The sequence below is a fragment of the Eriocheir sinensis genome, chromosome 34 (genome assembly GCF_024679095.1).
Source record: "Eriocheir sinensis breed Jianghai 21 chromosome 34, ASM2467909v1, whole genome shotgun sequence".
NCBI lineage: Eukaryota > Metazoa > Arthropoda > Malacostraca > Decapoda > Varunidae > Eriocheir > Eriocheir sinensis.
Genome location: NC_066542.1, coordinates 16,019,770 through 16,039,810, shown reverse-complemented (window position 1 = coordinate 16,039,810; position 20,041 = coordinate 16,019,770). Strand labels below are relative to the sequence as shown.

The 20,041-nt window shown below is 45.3% G+C and overlaps 1 protein-coding gene across 1 annotated transcript; it reads left to right on the top strand.

Annotated features, from left to right (window-relative positions):
• The first annotated feature begins 1,624 nt into the window (after positions 1 to 1,624).
• On the top strand, positions 1,625 to 19,691 carry LOC127007154 (glutamate-gated chloride channel-like). Its single transcript, XM_050877842.1, has 6 exons — positions 1,625 to 1,719; positions 2,425 to 2,559; positions 12,836 to 13,065; positions 15,346 to 15,558; positions 17,901 to 18,152; positions 18,796 to 19,691. Exons 1-5 carry the CDS (start codon positions 1,662 to 1,664, stop codon positions 18,135 to 18,137), a joined length of 873 nt encoding a protein of 290 aa, XP_050733799.1. The 5' UTR covers positions 1,625 to 1,661; the 3' UTR covers positions 18,138 to 18,152; positions 18,796 to 19,691.
• The last annotated feature ends 350 nt before the right edge of the window (positions 19,692 to 20,041 follow it).

Genomic DNA, 20,041 nt, shown 5'->3' with positions numbered 1-20,041 from the left:
ATATATATATATATATATATATATATATATATATATATATATATATATATATATACGCTATCCTCTTCCTTTAGCCTCATTATATTTTTAGGCTTTTTCTTCTGTAAAATTCTCTAACTCTGTAATATCTCTCTTAGCAACTGAACAACTATCTTAACGCTATCCTCTTCTTTCAACCTCATTTTATTTATTAGGCTTTTTCTTTGTAAATTTCTCTAGCGCTGCAATATTTTCTTAGCAATAATTAACTATATACACCTCCTTTTTATTTATTATAGTATCTAAAACGCTATTCTCTTCTATATCAACCTCCTTTATTTATTAGGCTTCTTCCGGTAAATTTCTCTACCAACATGAAATATTTTTCTTCGCAACGGAATAAATATATATATATATATATATTTATATATATATATATATATATATATATATTTATAAATATAAATAATCTCCACCCCCCCCCCCCCCGCCGCCGAAAGGCCTTGTATTTACTCAACGTTTGCCTCACAGAGATATAAATGTCGTGTGTGTATTTGTTTCATGTCGAATATATTACACACTCCCCCCCCCCTCCCCCCCCTCCCCCCACACACACACACACACATACACACACAGCCATCAGTTTACAACTTAATTGAAGAACCCTGTCGTTGAGAGAGAGAGAGAGAGAGAGAGAGAGAGAGAGAGAGAGAGAATTAAACCTTACCATTCCCTCGAGATTCCTGTCGTCGAGAGAGAGAGAGAGAGAGAGAGAGAGAGAGAGAGAGAGAGAGAGAGAGAGAGAGAAAATTAAACCTTACCATTCCCTCGAGATTACTAAAGAGATCTCAGCCATGGCGTCCTTATCTCTTCCTCCTCCTCCTCCTCCTCCTCCTCCTCCTCCTCCTCCTCCTCCTCCTTCTCTTCTTCTATTGTGTATTCTTGGAGACCTCTTTGGGGACTTGTGTATTCCATTACGGTGTTACTGTGAGAGAGAGAGAGAGAGAGAGAGAGGAGGAAAGGAATGAAGTAAGAAGGAAATTAATGAAGAGAAGGAGTGAAGGAGATTAAGAAAGAGAGAGGAAAAGGAATGCGAAAGAGGAGAGAAAAGAAGGGAGGGAAGAAGTTAAAAAGAGAAGGAGAAAGGGAGAGAGAGGAAAGAAAGATAGGCAATGAAAGAAAATGATGAAGCAATGAAGAAAACTGTAGAAAATAAATAAGAATAATAGGAACAAATAAAACGGAGGGAGAAGGGAGAAGGGAGATGTACTGTGGGTTAGGTGTACTCTTCTATGTAAATGTTTTTAAATCTATGTAAATCAGATACTGTATACGAGATCGAAAGAGAAGAAAGGAAGGTATAAGAAGGGATAATGGAAAAGGGGAAAGGAAGGAGGGGAGATGTACTATGGGTGAAGTCTGCTATTCTATGTAAACATCTTCAGAGCTATGTAAGTCTTAAATATGCGTTAGAAAACTGTAGAAGTGATAAAAAGAGAAGAAAGTAAGGTTAGAGAGAGTGGGGAAGGGAAGGAAGGGTAAGATGGGAGATGTACATTGAGTTAGGTCTTCTCCACTCTATGTAAATGTATTCAAATCTATGTAAATCCTAAATCTGCGTCAGTCTGTATTCCTAACACGTCGTCGCCTCCTTCAGGATCTCCCTCACGCTCTCCTGCCCCATGGACCTCAAGCTGTTCCCTCTGGACCGTCAGCAGTGTCAGCTCCTCATGGCCTCCTGTGAGTAGCTTCCTCTCTCTCCACCTCCTTTTTCTCCCTTCCACTTTGCTCCACTGTGTTTCTCTCCTCGCACTAAAATGTCTTCCTTCTGAATTCACTCCTCTCTCTGTCGTCTCGTCCCTCCACCATTATGTCTTCCTAATGTTTCCACCTCCTTCTTTCTCCCTTTCTCCTTTCTTTTTTCCCTTCCACTTTGCTCCACATCAGTTTTCTTCTCGCACTGAAATGTGTCCCTCATGATCTAACTTTTCTCTCTCTCTGCCGCCTCGCCCTCTCTCCGCCTCCTCTATAATTCCACCTCTCCCTTTCAACCTTGCTCTATTTCTCCTCTTGCCCCAGTATGTCTTCCTTATCATTTCAGTTCCTCTTTCTCCCTCCTCCAATTTGCTTCACTCCACTCTTCCCCTTCCCCGCCATATCTTCCTTATAATTCCCCTCCCTCTCTCCCTCTTCCACCTCACTCCACTTTTTTATCCCTCTATTTCATTGCTTCACACCGTTTCTCATTCATAAGCTCCACCCCCATTCTCCCTGTTATCTTGCTCTACAGTCTACACCGTTCCTCGTCCTTTTACATCTTTTTTTTCACTCTCTCTCTGTTACCTCGCTCGCTCCACACCATTCCTCGTTTCTAAACTCCTCTTTCTCTCTCCCCCTTTCACGTTGTTCGCACCTTCCTTCGCCCCGTCGCCCCGCCTGCCGCAGACGGGTGGACCACGGAGGACCTGGTGTTTTTGTGGAAGGATGTGGAGCCCGTGCAGGTGACCAAGAACCTCCACCTGCCGCGCTTCACCCTCGAGAAGTTCATCACCGACTACTGCAACAGCAAGACCAATACAGGTGTGTAGGGGTACCTGTTTATGTGTCTACCTGTGTGTTGTGTGTGTGTGCACCTGTGAATACAGGTGTGTAGGGGTACCTGTGTGTGTACCTGTGTGTGTGCGTGTGTGTGTGTGTGTGTGTGTGTGTGTGTGTGTGTGTGTGTGTGTGTGTTTCTCTGTCTTTCTCTCTGTATTGTTTACTTGACCAATTTGTGTCCATGTGATTTATCCCTTCATACGTTTACTAACACGCATCCAGTCGTCATCATCATCCATCTCTACCGTTTTCCACTATTCCTTTCTTTCACTTTCCCATCAGTCATCCGTCGGTTCGTTTTATCATCCATCCACCGGTGATAAAGGTCAGTTCATCATTCGTCTCTTCCTCTTTCCGTTTTCTTTTTATCTTTCTCTCTATAGATTTTCCTTCTTCTCCACCCTTCTTGTTTTCATTTATTCTTTCTCTCCCTCCTTTCTCTATTTCCTTCCTCCTCATTTCTCGCTATTCCTCTATTGTTTCTCTCTCTCTCTCTCTCTCTCTCTCTCTCTGGGTGTATAATTTCCGGATGAACAAATTTTTCATCAGAATGAGCAGCGTGTCTCTCTCTCTCTCTCTCTCTCTCTCTCTCTCTCTCTCTCTCTCTCTCTCTCTCTCTCTCTCTCTCTCTCTCTCTCTCTCTCTCTCTCTCTCTCTCTCTCTCTCTCTCTCTCTCTCTCTCTCTCTCTCTCTCTCTCTCCTTTTCTCTTTTATCTCGTTTTTTATTATTATTTTTCTACGCTTGACCTAAGACGCCAGTAGGCTTTCTTGGTGGGGCCTGGTGGTCGGCCCCAACCCGTTGTGGCTAAGGCAAGTGTTTATAGTGGCGCCATCCTGCTTGTCTCATACTGCCCCCCGGAGTCAAAAAATTAATGACCTTCTTTGTAAATTGTTGAGAAAACATAATAGTTTGCCATAGTGATTTTATTTCTTGCATAACTTGCAATAGAATAAGGATTATGAATAAGGAAAAAAGAAACAAAAACAAAACTTTATAATGGAACAACTTAAGTTGTCGGTTGACCTCTTAACATAAACAAACACCAACACCGTGAAAGAGCAGTGTTGGCCAGCCAAGGGACCACAGTTATTTGGACAAGAGAAGCAGAGACGAGCCTCATAGAAGCAGTGAGGGATCACCCAACCCTGTGGGATCCGCAGATTGAAAAATATAAACTGAAAGGACTCTGGAAAAACCTGTTCACATCAGTGGCTGAGACCATGAACCTAACCTAACCTAACCTAACCTACCCTACCCTAACATGTCTGCTGGCACTCCCAAACTGTTCTCTCCTTGCCAACCACTGCCGCCTCCACACACGCCTCTTTTTCTTGGCTTTAAGTTCATTCCAGTGAAAATGTAACAGTGCTGCGGCGACAGTTCTTCTCGAATAGAAGCCCGTCGCCCTGAAGAGGTCGGCCATTGTTGCTGGAGCTGGAGATCAACGTAAACAAACGTGTCTGCCAGGAGGTGTCGGCGGTACTGCCTGAAATCGGAGGTTGGAGGGAGAATGTCGGAGGAAAAATAGCCCAGTGTGATGCCCCCATTAGGCCATTCGGCTATAACTGAAAAATTGCCAGCTTGTTTGTCGCGACGGGCGGGACGCGAACCTGCGTCTTCTTGAACGCCGCGCCAGCACGCTGACCACTCAGCCACCGCCTCGCCAAACTATTTTCCTTTTCATTTTTTTGTAGTTCCGTGCACTCTATTCTTCATGTTTCTTTTCTTTTCCTTTCCTTTCCTTGTCTTGCCATTGTTTCCTTTTCTTTCCTTTCCTATCTTTTCCTTTCCTTTTCTATTCTTACCATTCCTCTTTTTGTTATGCCTCCCTTTTCTTCTCATCCATTTTTCCTCTCCTTTCCTTTCCCTTCCTTTCCTCTTATATTCTTTTCTGTGCCTGACTCTTTCTGTTTCTCCCTTTTCCAATTTTCTCCTTTCCTGCGTTTCTGAAAAATAACATCGTTGTGGAGGAGACAGACTGTTCCTCCTCCTCCTCCTCCTCCTCCTCCTCCTCTACCCCATCCCCTTTTTCCTCCTCCTAATCCTCTTTCTCCTCCTCCTCCTCCTCCTCCTCCTCCTCCACCCCATCCCCCTTCTCCTCCTCCTAATCTTCCTCACAAAGACCGACTGCGAAATCATTCAGAAAGACCTCAATCACATTATCGAATGGTCGGAAAAATGGCAGATGTTAATGTTGACAAATGCACAGTCATGCACACTGGGTCCAGAAATAGTAACCACACATACATCATGAAAGTGAAACCTCTGCAGGCAATGCATGAGGAAAGGGATCTTGGGGTCACTATCAGTAGTGACCTGAAACACGCGAATTACTGTAAAAAAGCATATAACAAAGCCAACACTATGCTCGGGTTCATAGCGAGGAACTTCGAGTGTAAAAAGCCAGACGTGATGATACCCTTGTATAATTCCATGGTAAGACCGCACCTCGAGTATGCAGTACAGTTTTGGTCTCCTAATTACAGAAAGGACATTGATTTACTGGAGAGGATTCAACGACGCGCCAAGAAAATTATTACAATCTTAAGAGCTCAACCGTACGAGGAACGACTCAAGCGACTCAGTCTCTTTACACTGGAGAAAAGACGCCTACGAGGGGATTAGATTCAAGACTTCATATACCTGAAAAGTTCAATAACGTCGATTTCTCCAAATTCTTTGAACTGCAAACCAACTCAAGAATTAAAAATAACGGTTTACCTATTCAGTCGAGTCAATGTAACACAGACATTGCAAGGAGTTTCTTTCCAAACCGAGTCATCCGCCACTGGAAAAATCTTCCCTCAGAAGTAGTAAATGCGAATACCATCAACTCCTTCAAATATAGAATCGACCGTCATTTCGTTGCGTCAGGAGTAAACTGAATACCGAGGTGCTTTCATCTGCTCCCCAGGCCCCAAGTGGATGTCGATCAGATTAATTCACCAAAGCGGGCAACCTCGTTATGAGCCAATAGGCTCTCTCTGTTGCCTGCATTTCCATGTTTCAATGTTTCCATGTTTCCTTCTCCTCCTCCTCCTCCTCCTCCTCCTCCTCCTCTTCTTCCCCTTCCTTCGCTCATTTCATCCACTCCATCACTGTTCGGGTGTCGTCTCTCTCTCTATATATATATATATATATATATATATATATATATATATATATATATATATATATATATATATATATATATCTTTCTTACCAGAAGTGATTGGTTTGCCAGATGAATCTCGTCTTCGTCAGTCTTTCTTTTTTGCTTTTTTTTTCGTTTTTTTCCCCTTTCTTTCTGGTTCTTTCTTTTCGCATTGTTCTTCTCTGTTTTTTCTTCGGGTTGTAGTTAATGATTTTTTCTTGATTTTCTTCTTTTTCTGGATTTAGTTTATCCATTTTTGTAGTTAGTTTCTCTTCTAGTCCATTAATGTGTCAGTCCCAATTTGGTTGTGATTGTCTTTGCTTTACATTTTTTTTTATAATTCATTATATTTTCACGCTTGTGTTTTTTTTCTTGTCCTTTTTTATGTGTGTGTGTATGTGTGTGTGTGTGTGTGTGTGTGTGTAACTATATTAATAAGTTTTGCGATGGACAAGTTAATGCTTTTTAATGATTCTCTCTCTCTCTCTCTCTCTCTCTCTCTCTCTCTCTCTCTCTCTCTCTCTCTCTCTCTCTCTCTCTCTCTCTCTCTCTCTCTCTCTCTCTCTCTCTCTCTCTCTCTCTCTCTCTCTCCCTAAATAGTTGTGTTAATATAAGGTGTTATTCGTGATTTCATTCGTCGTTAACTTTCCCACATATAAAAAATCTTATTTGTATTTAGATGTTCTTAAAACCCCTCTTACAAACATGAAGACTTGAGGGCAATAATTGTGGTTGTATCTGCAGAAATGGTAGTAGTAGTAGCAGCAACAGCAGTAGTAGTAGTAGTAGTAGTAGTAGTAGTAGTAATTGGTGTTGCTGTGGTAGTAGTAGTAGTAGTAGTAGTAGCTATAGTTGCAGTGGTATTATAAGGTAAGATAACGTCAAAATTCCTCTTATTCATGCATGGAATTAAAAGTAAGTGTTTGATGATAATAATGATAATTACAATAATAATAAAAAAGACGAAAATAATAATATTAATAACAATAGCAATAATAATAATGATGATAATATTGATGATAATTATCTTTCATTGAGAGATTTAATTCCTTTTCAGTAACAGCGGCGACCCCTCAGCAGTGTTACTTATGTGTGTTGTGTTGTTCTGTTTATTGTTTGGTGTTCTCTCTCTCTCTCTCTCTCTCTCTCTCTCTCTCTCTCTCTCTCTCTCTCTCTCTCTCTCTCTCTCTCTCTCTCTCTATCTATCTATCTATCTGTCTATCTATTTGTCACTCTAATAATAGTTAGCGGTTACTGAGAAGACTTGGTCATCAGTTAAAGTCTCACCTTGAAACTAAACGAACCTCACTTTCATTTTGAAACACACACTCAGTACATATTAATCTTTCAACGGAATATGAGGAAACAATGCAATAATAACACGAAAAAGGATTAAAACGAGAGAGAGAAAAAGCGTCGTAGTGAGATAAACATCCAGAAAATTGGTGATTTTATTCTTCTTTTACTTAAGTCTATAAAATGGAAAATCATTTTCTATTGTATTTTTTGTTGTTTTGGGGTCTGTATATTTTGTGTTCTATGTTTTTATGTGTTTTTTTCTCACATGTTTTCTGTGTTTTATTGTTATTTAGTATGTTTTTTTGTATGTTTTCTTTGTTTTTGTTTTATGTTTGTTTTTTCAAACGTTTTTACGTATGTTTTTTTCACACGCTGCTTCAGATCAACAGACAGACAAACAGACAGGCAAACACACAAACAGACAGAAAGATAGACAGACATACAGACGGACAGACTGCACAAAAACTTAAAACAATATATAAAAAAAACAGAGAGAGAGAGAGAGAGAGAGAGAGAGAGAGAGAGAGAGAGAGAGAGAGAGAGAGAGAGAGAGAGAGAGAGCATACAAGTGACTCGGACTAATCGGATGCCAGAATCCATGACAACAACAAGTTTATGTCTCGGCCCTGAAGATTGATGGGTCTGATTTTTTTTTTTTTTTTGCATCTTCCGCGCACGTGTGTTCGAATGCGTTTGATAGGATTGTGTGATAGCAGGCGGCCGTCTCTTACATACACACACACACACGCACACACACACACACACACATACACATACCCATACACATACATATACACAAAAAAAAAAAATAATGAAAACTGGGATAGGTCTAAGTGGAGTAATAAAATCTGATGAACATGATAATGATGATGATAGCGATGATGATTATGAATACATATTGTTCTGATTTAGGTGATTTATTTGTCTATTCTAACCATTATTATTATTTGTTTATATGGTTTTATATGCTCTACTAAATTCCTCTTTTTCTTTTTTCTTTTGCAGATTATAATTATTGATGATGCATTTGTTTGTGTGATGAGTGTTACATGGATAAAATCTTGTGACATTTATGTGTTTCTAATTGTTGTCAAGCAAAAAATATCTCACTATTTATCTCGCTCTTTTTCTCTCTCTTTGAAACATATCTTTCCTCCTCTTTCTCCTGCTTCGTTTACTTCTTCTTTCTCTCTTCCGCAGCCTCCTCCTCCTCCTCCTCCCCCTCCTCCTACTCCTACTCCTACTCCTCCACTTCGTTTTCGTATTAGCATTAATTTCACCTTTTTCCTCCCTCGTGTTAATCGCCAGGTATTCTCTCCCATTACAGCATCTTTTATCTCCACTTCTCTTTTGTTCCCTCCACCAGTAAGCCACTGGTCTCCTCCTCCTCTTCTTCCTCCTTTAACATCCTCCTCCTCCTCCTCCTCCTCCTCGTGCTCCCCCTCATCCTACTCCTCCTCCTCCTTCTTCTCCTTTTCCAACTTCTCCGCGACTGGGAGGTAAGAGAAAATCTAAATGGTTTCGATCACCACGTAATCCGCTTTAACGTCATTGTTCAACACAAACTCATCAAAAATCCGTCATCGCAACTCGATTACCAAAAGTGTAACTTCAACATAGCCCGTGAACTGTAACCCCCTGATATTTGGGACCATATCAACGTCAGCCTCAACGTCAGCAGTTCCTATGAAATTCAGGCGATTGAACGGTGCCGTAAATCCACCGTGGATGACCTCAGAGATCAAATGACAATAAACTTAAATATATATATATATATATATATATATATATATATATATATATATATATATATATATATATATATATATATATATATATATAACAACATGAAAGGAAATGACACGGACGATCCCGTGTACAATACCAAAATTTGCCTCACCCCCATTCGGACTAATAAACGCAACTACGAGAAACGAATAGCGCGCGAAGTCAAGACCAGTCCAAAAAAGCATTTTGCGTATACCGGAACAAAACAGAAAGCTAAAACTAATATTGGCCCACTGACAGACGAGACCGGATAATTAACCCAGGACAGTAAACACATATCCAGAATCCTCAACAGTAATTTTGCATCCGTATCCACGATCGATGACATAGAAAGTATACTCGAGAGCCCCATTCCTCCTCCGAGACGGATCACGCCCCTGGAAATTGACACAATATCAAACCAAGATGTGAAAAAGTACTTGGACAAGCTCGACATGAACAAGTCGACGGGACCTAACAATTTATCCCCACGGTTGTTGAAAGAACTCAAACAGAAAATACTGCAGTCCCTCACAAGTATATTTAATTGGTCGCTACAACTGAACAAAGTCTCCGAAGACTGTGAAATGGAAAACGTAACGCCGATTTATAAAAGAAAAGGAAATAAGAACTGCAGACCTATAAGTTTGACAATAGTGGCAGGCAAAATCCTCGAGAAGATTATTAGAGACAATTTTCAGTTTTCTACGGGAAAATAATATAGTTTCTGGCACTCAGCACGGTTTCCGAAATAAGCGTTCCTTCTTAACGATTTTAGTGGACTTCTTCCAAGGTATATATATATATATATATATATATATATATATATATATATATATATATATATATATATATATATATATATATATATGAAAACTGGGATAATCACATTCCAAGCGATTCTATATATCTTGACTTCCAAAAAGCCTTTGGCCAGGTACCACACGAGCGACTCCTTAAAAAGCTAAAGTCAGCGGGTATAGGAAGCAATCTGACTGCGTGGATAAGAGATTGGCTCTCCAACAGACAACAGCAAGTATTACCTAGCGGTCAGGCTTATGAGTGGCTTCCAGTCACTAGTGGAGTACTCCATGGGATCCATTCTCTCTATCTTATACATCAATGACTTTGAAACGTGACTGAAATCTTCCTTATCAACGTTTGCTGACGATACCAAGGTGGGTGGAACGGCTCTCACGACGGCCGACTGCGAAGTCATCCAAAAGGGCTTTGATGAGATCATCCAATGGTCTGAGAAGTGGCAGATATCATTCAACGTAGACAAATGCAAAGTCATGCACTTTGGTTCCAGAAATAGTAATCATACATACAACATGCGTGGGAAGCCTCTGCAGGTCGTGCAGAAGGAATCAGATCTTGGAATCACCACCAGCAGTGATCTGAAACACGCAGGGCACTGTAAAAAAGCATATAACAAAGCATGAGGAGCACTGGGGGGGGGGAAGCATGGGCCAAGCAAGTCATACATCACGGCAGCCACTATAAATAAGATTAGCCTGCGCCACTAACGGGCTGAGGCCGTCCATAAGGCCCCTCAAGAAAGCCTACCGGCGCTACATGCAGCACACACACACAAAAAAAAAAAAAAAACTATGCTCGGGTTTATAGCGGATAACATCGAGTGTAAGACGGCGGAAGCAATACTATCCTTATATAATTCAATGGTAAGACCTCACCTTGCGTATGCAATACATTTCTGCATGGTCCTCTATTTTTTTTCTTTTTTTTACAACAAAGGAGGGAGCTTTAGGGCACAAAAAAAGGAAACAATAATAAAAAAAGCCCGCTACTCGCTGCTCCTAAAAAAGAATCAGAAGAGGTGGCCGAAAGAGAGGTCAATTTCGGGAGGAGAGGTGTCCTGATACCCTTCTCTTGAAAGAGTTCAAGTCGTAGGCAGGAGGAAATACAGATGAAGGAAGATTGTTCCAGAGTTTACCAGCGTGAGGGATGAAAGAGTGAAGATGCTGGTTAACTCTTGCATAAGGGGTTTCGACAGTATAGGGATGAGCATGAGTAGAAAGTCGTGTGCAGCGGGGCCGCGGGAGGGGGGGAGGCATGCAGTTAGCAAGTTCAGAAGAGCAGTCAGCGTGGAAATATCGATAAAAGATAGAAAGAGAGGCAACATCGCGACGGAATTTAAGAGGTAGTAGACTATCAGTAGGAGGAGAGCTGATAAGACGAAGAGCCTTAGACTCCACTCTGTCCAAAAGAGCTGTGTGAGTGGAGCCCCCCCACACGTGAGATGCATACTCCATACGAGGGCGGACAAGGCCCCTGTATATGGATAGCAACTGCGCGGGGGAGAAGAACTGGCGGAGACGATACAGAACGCCCAACCTCGAGGAAGCTGATTTAGCGAGAGAGGAGATGTGAAGTTTCCAGTTGAGATTTTGAGTAAAGGATAGACCGAGGATGTTTAGTGTTGAAGATGGTGATAGCTGAGTGTTGTCGAAGAATAGGGGATAGGTATTTGGAAGATTGTGTCGAGTTGATAGGTGGAGAAATTGAGTTTTTGAGGCATTGAAGGACACAAGGTTCCTTCTGCCCCAATCGGAAATGATGGCAAGGTCTGAGGTTAAGCGTTCAGCAGCCTCCAGTCTGGAGTCGTGTACTTCCTGTTGAGAGGGTCTTCTATTGAAAGAAGTTGAATAATGCAGGGTGGAGTCGTCGGCGTATGAGTGGACAGGACAGTTTATTATGGAAAGAAGATCATTGATGAATAACAGGAAGAGAGTGGGTGATAGGACAGAGCCCTGTGGAACACCACTGTTGATAGGTTTAGGGGAAGAACAGTGACCGTCTACCACCGCAGAGATAGAACGGCCGGAAAGGAAACTGGAGATAAAGGAACAGAGAGAGGAATAGAATCCGAAAGAGGGCAGTTTAGAAAGCAAAGACTTGTGCCAGACTCTATCGAAGGCTTTCGATATGTCTAGCGCAACAGAGAAAGTTTCACCGAAACGGCTAAGAGAGGATGACCAAGAGTCAGAAGCTACAGAAAGGACATTGAATCATTAGAGAGAATTCGGCGACGCGCTACAAAGATGATTCCACTCTTGAGGGCCCTGCCGTATGAAGAACGACTCAAGCGACTCAACTTGTTTTCGCTGGATATGATCCAGGTCTTCAAGTACCGAAAGAACTTCAGTACCATAGACCATTTTTTTTTTTAGCTATAAAACAACTCAAGAACTGAAAACAACGGTCTTCCCATTCAAAGGAACCGATGCAATAGACACTGGTAGGAGTTTCCTCTCCAACTGAGTCATACGCCATTGAAACAACCTCCCTAATGAAGTAGTAATTGCAGACACCATCAACGTTGTCCTTAAAAATCGCGTCGACCGCTTCTTCGTGACAACAGGAGTAAAATGAACATAAGCACCGAAGTGCTTTGATGGCACAAAGTGACTATCAGGCAGATCATGGTTCTAGAGCAGGCAACCTCGTAATGAGCCAATAGACTTTCTGTTGTCTGTCTTTCCATGTTTCCAGGTTTTCTTCTCCTACTACTCCTCTTCTTCCTCCTTAGATTCCCCCCTCCTCCTCCTCCTCCTCCTCCTCCTCCTTCAACTCCCCCCCTCCTCCTCCTCCTCCTCCCCCTCCTTCAACTCCCCCCCTCCTCCTCCTCCTCCTCCTCCTCCTGCTCCTCCTCCTCCTCTTCCTCCTCCTCCTCCTCCTCCTCCTCCTCCTCCTCCTCCTCTTCCTCCTCCTCTTCCTCCTCGCCTCCCCGCAGGTGGAGGCTCTCCAGTAATGGGTCTCCGTCATAGATGAATACTAGTGCCTCCTCCTCCTCCTCCTCCTCGTCCTCCTCCTCCACGTCGTCCTGCTCCCCTCTTCCTCCTGCTCCTCCTCGCCTCCCCGCAGGTGGAGGCTCTCCAGTAATGGGTCTCCGTCATAGATGAATACTAGTGCCTCCTCCTCCTCCTCCTCCTCGTCCTTCTCCTCCACGTCCTCCTCCTCCCCCCTCTTCCTCCTGCTCCCCCTCCTCGCCTCCCCGCAGGTGGAGGCTCTCCAGTAATGGGTCTCCGTCACAGGTGAATACTCGTGCCTGCTGGTGGCGCTGATCTTCAAGCGCGAGTTCTCGTACTACCTGATCCAGTACTACATCCCGTGCTGCATGCTGGTGATCGTGTCGTGGGTGTCCTTCTGGCTGGACCAGAACGCCGTGCCCGCCCGCGTGGCCCTCGGCGTCACCACCTTGCTTACCATGTCCACCCAGACGTCCTCCATCAACCAGTCGCTGCCGCCCGTGTCCTACACCAAGGTAGCGTGTCCGCCCCCGGGGCACCACTAGTAACCCCTTGTAACTGTCGGTACAGGTGAATACAGTTGTCTGCGGGTTGACCTGGTCTTCAAGCGCGAGTTCTCGTACTACCTGATCCAGTACTACATCCCCTGCTGCATGCTGGTGATCGTGTCGTGGGTGTCCTTCTGGCTGGACCAGAACGCCGTGCCGGCAAGGGTCTCGCTGGGGGTCACCACCCTCCTGACGATGTCCACGCAGACCTCCAGTATAAACAATACTCTGCCACCGGTGTCCTACACCAAGGTCAATCCGCGAGTGTCTCGGTGTGTCCTGCATCCCGTGGGGCCAGCACGCCCTCGCCCACGCCACGCCACGCCCGCCCGCCCGCCCTCGCCCACACTAACGCCGCTGCCTGCATGTCCTCCCGCCCCGCCCACTCTCTGCCCCGCCCCGCCTCATCTGCTGGGCGGCGGCGAGGCGCGGCGGGGCAGGGGTGGGCGGGGAGGGGCGTGGCCGGGTTGCCTCCCGCACTCTCGCTTCCGTGTGTGTGCGTGTGTGTGTGTGTGTGTGTGTATGTGTGTGTGTGTGTGTGTCTTGGTGTCTCTTGGTAGGTCTGTGTCATCAACATCAGCTGTCTAGGTCAGCGTTGCCACGGATTCCAGTACACAGGCTGCGCAGCCACTCCTACCAGCGTACAGTTTACTGACTCTACAGATTTGTATATAGTAAGTGTGACTAACCAGAGCTGTCTTACCAGCCGCCATTGCTAACGTGCTGTTAGCTGGATACTGTAGCGTGTGTTGATAGACATTGTAGTAGCGTGTGTATGTAGACAGAAAGTGCTGTTAATTACCAGCCGCTGTAACAATTTAGAACAATTTCCTGTTTGGTGTTGATAGAATATTGTAGCACTTATGCAACTATGAGAGAGAGAGAGAGAGAGAGAGAGAGAGAGAGAGAGAGAGAGAGAGAGAGAGTTTACCATGAATGTGTATGCATAGAACGCTTTGAGGCCTCATGTCTTCCCCTTCACGTCAACCCCGCTTTCCCAACCCTCCCAATCCTTCTCCCTGCCTCGCCCCCCTCCCCCCCCGCCCCCCCCCCTGCCACACCCTCTTCTTCCCTTCTCCCCCCCGGCTTCTCAATGTGCGGAGGAGAGAGTGAGGAAGCAGAGGGTGGAACATGGAGAGGGGGCGAGGGGGGGGGGCGAGGGGGGGGGTCAATCTCTAGCTAAGCTTTTAGCAGGCTTGGCATCATACAGCTTCTCTTTCAAAAGTTTAATTCACTTCGTTCAGATAATAGAATGTTGCTCCCCCTTGCTTAACTCCCCCTCCCTCCACCCCTCCCACTGTCCTCCCTCTCTCTCTCACCCCCTCCCCTCCCTCCCTCCCTCCTCAGCTACGTATGTGCACTCCCCACCCCCTAGGCTCTCACATCCCCTCCCCCCAACACGGAAAATGGGTGTTAGTTTCCCATCCCCCTCCCCCTCCTCCTCCCCCTCCTCCGCAGACACCAGCCTTTTCATGTTAGCTTAAGAGAGACAACACTTTCCGCCCCCCCCTCTTCATCCCCCGCCCCCTTCTCTCTCTCTCTCTCTCTCCAGTACACCCTCTCCCTCCCCCCCTGTGTTTTGGCCTGTGATGCTTGTGTTCTCAAGTATATATTTTACGAAGGTATTTATGTGTGTTTCTGAGAGAGAGAGAGAGAGAGAGAGAGAGAGAGAGAGAGAGAGAGAGAGAGAGAGAGAGAGAGAGAGAGACCTTCGACTTTTTGGAGAAAGGAAGAAAAAAATATATATGCTAAACGGATTCCTTCCTCTTCAATTTTACTCGACTTCATTCGTGTTTCGAGAGAAGAGGAAAAGTGAACCGAACCTGACCCTGCATCCTCCTGTGTGTGTGTGTGTGTGTGTGTGTGTGTGTGTGTGTGTGTGTGTGTGTGTGTGTCAGGATTTTTCTCTGCATGTGATACTGAAATGTTTTGTTTTTCTTTCTTCCCCTCTCCTTGCCTGTGGTGGTGGTGCTGGTCTTCGCTGTGGCGGCCATTGTCCTCATCTTCATCATCGTCGTGGCTGTTGGTGATGGTGACTATCATCGTCTGTCATCGTCTTCGTCATCGCCTGGGTCATCATGGTGTCTCTCCGCCTTCATCGTCATCGTCATCCTAATCGCCGTCGTCGTCGTCATGGCCATGGTTTTGGTGGCCCTCCTCTTTGTTTTGATCATCGTAATCGTCATGATCGTCGTCGTCGTCGCCGTCATCGTCGCCACTTTCGTCGTCCCCGTCGGCGCCGTGCAGGCCATCGACGTGTGGACGGGCGTGTGCCTCACCTTCGTGTTCGGCGCGCTGCTGGAGTTCGCGCTCGTCAACTACGCGTCTCGCTCCGACAAGCACCGCGAGAAGCTCAAGGAGAAGCTGAAGGAGCAGAAGTTGCAGTGGGAGCGGGAGCACGCGGCGGCGCTGGAGGCGGCGCTGCAGGAGGCCGGCGAGGACGGCCACACCTTCGGCATGGTGGGTGCCGCAGGAGGCTGGTGATGCTGATGATGATTATGCTTAGGATGCTTGTGATGCTGCCCTGCCTGATGCTGACGCTGACGTTTGCCCCTCTGTCGTAGTGCTTTAGTCTCCCCTTGCATTGCTACTAGCGGTGCTGTTGATGTTAATGATGATTTTGATGTTACCTTGCTTGATGCTGCGTAGTGCTGAGGCAGTGTATGAGTCAGCATGTTTCGTGCTATTCTTAGTGATGCTGATGTGTTTCATGTTGCTCCTGATGCTCCTGCTGTTATGCCTAGTGCTGATGCTTGATTCTTTATCCTAGGTGTGCTATCTCAGTGACGGTGTTTTTTTTATCTTAAGGCTTCTATATTCATCTCCTTGCTCCTTTGCCTTTTTCCGTTCCTCCTCATTCCTTCATATTCCTTTCTCCTTCTCCTCACTTTACTGTTTTCCTTCCTCCAGTCCCTCATTCCCTTTTTCTTTCCTTCCTTTTGCTCTTTCTTCATCTTAAGTTTTCCTCCCCCCATTTCTCTGTTTCTAATACTTCCTTCCTGCTATATATCCTTCAGCCGCCAAATTCTATCTCTTCCTTTTCTCCCTCTGTTTCTCCTCCACACCATAACCCAACTAGCACTTCTTTCTCCACTCTCACCACTTTTCTGGTCCTCTCCTCTTACTTCCCTTCATCATCATCCTCTCCTCCCTTCCCCTGCATCACCATTCTCGTTTCCCGCCGCGATCTTTCAGCAGCAAGGCTTTCTAAGTTTTCGGAGAACGGGGAGGAAATTTGTTTATTGATCGCTCTTTTCCCTCCCTTAGTTGTCAAAGTTGGGCTCATGGCGGGTGCTTGGCAAGGAAGGGAGGGAGGAAGCGGGGGAAGGGACGGGAGGAGAGGAAGGGGTGGAAGGGAAATGGGAAGAGAGACTGATAGGTGGGTGAGTTGTGTGTGTGTGTGTGTGTGTGTGCGTGTGTGTGTTGACAGGCGATAAAGGCTCGCACGCACGCACGCACGCATCCGTGAGTCGCAGGTGAAGTGGCGGACACACGCCACAGCAATTAAACCTGGCCGATCCACCTGTTGATATTAGCATTGCCAAAGCTTCCCCGATGACGCTCCTCCTCCTCTTTTTCTTCCCCCTCTTTCATCCGTCAGCTTCATGTTCACTGCGCCATTCCTCACTCCGCGTTTTTGTTTTTGTTTTCCATTTGTTTATCTCTTACTGACCAGCCTCCATTCCTTGTTGCCCTTACAACCTTTCCCACTACCTTCCCTTCCTCTTCAGCCTTCCCTCCTTAACATCCTCCCTTTCTCATCCTCCTCCACCACCTCCCTTTCACGATTGCTCTTCTCTACAGCCTCCCTTTGACTTTGCTCTCCCGTCCTCTTAAACCTCCCTTCCTTCCCCACCACCCTGCCCTCCACCCCCCTTCTCCCTTCCTCGCCATCCGCCCATTCCTCCCCTTGCCTCCCACCCTGCCTCATAACAAGGTCGGTTTTCCACTCCCGGGAAAGACGCGTCGCAAAAAGTGAGCGAAAATCAAATCTTTTATGTTTTTGACGTTTGTAAAGAATTTCCGTCTCGACCCGATAGCTGCCCCCCCCCCCTTCTCTCTCTCTCTCTCTCTCTCTCTCTCTCTCTCTCTCTCTCTCTCTCTCTCTCTCTCTCTCTCTCTCTCTCTCTCTCTCTCTCTCTCTCTCTCTCTCGTTCGCTCGCTCGCTCGACCCCCGCGGCTGCTCTGTTTGCGAGGGTCGTGACTGGTCGACCCTCCCGTCCCTTCTCCGTCTCGCCGCGATCCCAATCCGTCCTCTCTGAGCTTGCCATATCCGAGCACTTTATCCAGCATCATTCTTTTGCATCTCTCTCTTTCCCTGGCACGGCACTTCCACCGCTCTCTTATCTGCCTGGATGCGTTGACTACCCACGCATGGCTTCCCGTGTTTCAAGCTCCCTGTGTGTTATGTATGTTGCCCTTTAACAAGTGAGGTTCTCTGTGGGACTTGCCTAATGGTCTTTCTGCTCACCGCTCCTTCCTGTTTTACCTCCCTCCCTGATGCTACTCCGTCAGGTGCTGAGTACTGACTGTTCAGCTGCCTTGAGCCTTATGACTGCTGTTTCGCCTCATTAGCTGTTTGTTTGTACGTGTATATGTGTGCAGGTGTGTGTGTGGCTGGGGGGGGGGGGGGTATGTGTGTGTATGTGTGCGGGTGTGTGGGTGTGTGAAGGCCCCAAGTGATCCATTGCTACTCCCAGTGTGTGGCTGAGAGTGGTGACACTTTTCTCTCCCTTGAATGTTTCATGAGTTCATAGAGCTCCAGAGCGCCACTGATCCCTCCCCCTTTCTTGCCTCCTCAGAAGCCCCTGGTGTCGCGCCACAACGGCGGCATGGGCGGCGACAAGGGGCGGCCGTGTGAGATCCACCTGGCGGCGCCGCGTCAGAACTGCTGCCGCACGTGGCTGTCCAAGTTCCCGACGCGCAGCAAGCGGATCGACGTGATCTCCCGCATCACCTTCCCCATCGTGTTCGCCTTCTTCAACATGGCCTACTGGAGCACCTACCTCTTCACCGAGGAGGAGGAGGGCAAGGAGTAGAGAGAAGGAATCCAGGTGAGGCGTTCACGCGCAGCGAGGCACAGGCTGACACTAAGGGGCTGGGATCGGAGATAAGGACTGAGAGCGAGGCGACAGGCCGTCTGGATTATGTCAACATTCCTTAGTCAAACAAGGGCCCGAGACCTACCTGGCTGCCCCCACGGGAAATAAAGCCATCCACCTTTTGGGCTGTTAGCCGTTCACTCGTAGCTTTTCTCTGTTGATAGATGAGGAAGGGAACAAACACTAGGTGGGAAAAAATCGCTTAACGGGCAAATGCTATTGAATGAAGAGTAAATATTATCATTGAATATTAAAGTAGAAATTGAATTATGGAGCTTGAAATAATAGCTCTGAAAGAATGTTAACGTTAAGTACTCTTTGAATGTGTTAGGACTGACTGGCGGAGATATTGTACTACTACTACTACTACTACTACTACTACTACTACTACTACTACTACTATTACTACTACTGCTACTACTACTACTACTACTACTACTACTACTACTACTACTACTACTAATAATAATAATACTACTACTACTACTACTACTACTACTACTACTACTACTACTACTACTACTACTACTACTACTACTACTACTACTACTACTACAACTACTACTACTACTACAATTAATAACTTACATTGCAGATGATGGGAATAGCAGAGAATTGCAAGAAGTATCGTCCCCAGAGGAAGACAAACAAACAAACAAACAAACAAACAAACAAATGAATAAGCAGGAGAAGAAGACAAAGGAAGGTGACACAATAGGAAGATAAAGAAGAGGAAGAGGAGGAGGAAGAACAATTATCGGAGTCATTATGTTGTGAGTCGCTGAACACTGAGGACCTCTTCATTCTTTCCGATTGACTGATTAACTGACGTGGCTGACTTGACTGACTTGGCTAATGTGATGTACATAACTGATTTAACTGAACTGTCTGATTTAACCGAGTAGACTAAATTGACTGACTTGGCTAATGTGATGTACTTTACTGATTTAACTGAACTGTCTGATTTAACCGAGTAGACTAAATTGACTGACTTGACTGATTTAGCTGAACTGACTGATTTAACTGAATGACTGAATTGACTGACTCTACTAATCAGACTGACTTGACCACAAATGACTGAAATACTGACTTGATTGCCTGAATGACCTTATTACTGAACTGACTGACTTCACTGAATTGACTGAATTGATGGAATTGACTGACTTCACTGAATTGACTGACGACATTCTCTCCCCATCCAAATCAATAAATGGCTGAATAAAGCTTGGATAAATGGATTACTTGACTGATTGACTGACTAACTGGCTGACTAACTGCTGCACGAACTGACTTTCTCACGGATTCGCTTGAATGAATGATGTTAGTGGAAGGACAGGTTTAACAGACAGGTGGGTAGACAGAGAGACAGAAGGAAGCTGGACAGACAAACAAACAGACAGATGAAAACAGATAAAAGATAACAGTGGAAGTAGAAGAATATGACTCATGCTAAAAGAATAAGAAAAGAAAATGAGGAAATAAAAAAAAGAAGAGGAAGAAGAACAGAGAACAGGAAGAAAAAGAAAAAAAAGAAAGGGAAGAAATAAAACACACGAAAAAACAAGAAGGAAGGAAATGAAACAGAAAAAAACTTGAGGAAAGAGAAAACTAAAGAAAAAAATAAAGCACAATTCATCTGCCTCCTCACAACAACAACAACAACAACAACAACAACAACAACTACAACCACAACACCCATACCACAACAACATCAACAACAACAACAACAAGCCGCTTCAAATCAGCTTCTTCCACCGCGACGGACGCTTCCTCGCTCTTTCCGTCTCCTCAGAATGTCAGTACACACAACTATATATATATATATTTTTTTTTCTCCCTAC

Coding starts and splice junctions, on each gene's coding strand:
- LOC127007154 (XM_050877842.1), top strand. CDS start 1,662: ATGGACCTCAAGCTGTTCCCTCTGGACCGTCAGCAGTGTCAGCTCCTC. Junction 2,560..12,835: donor CAACAGCAAGACCAATACAG/GTGTGTAGGGGT, acceptor TCTCCGTCACAG/GTGAATACTCGTGCCTGCTG. Junction 13,066..15,345: donor CGCCCGTGTCCTACACCAAG/GTAGCGTGTCCG, acceptor GGCGCCGTGCAG/GCCATCGACGTGTGGACGGG.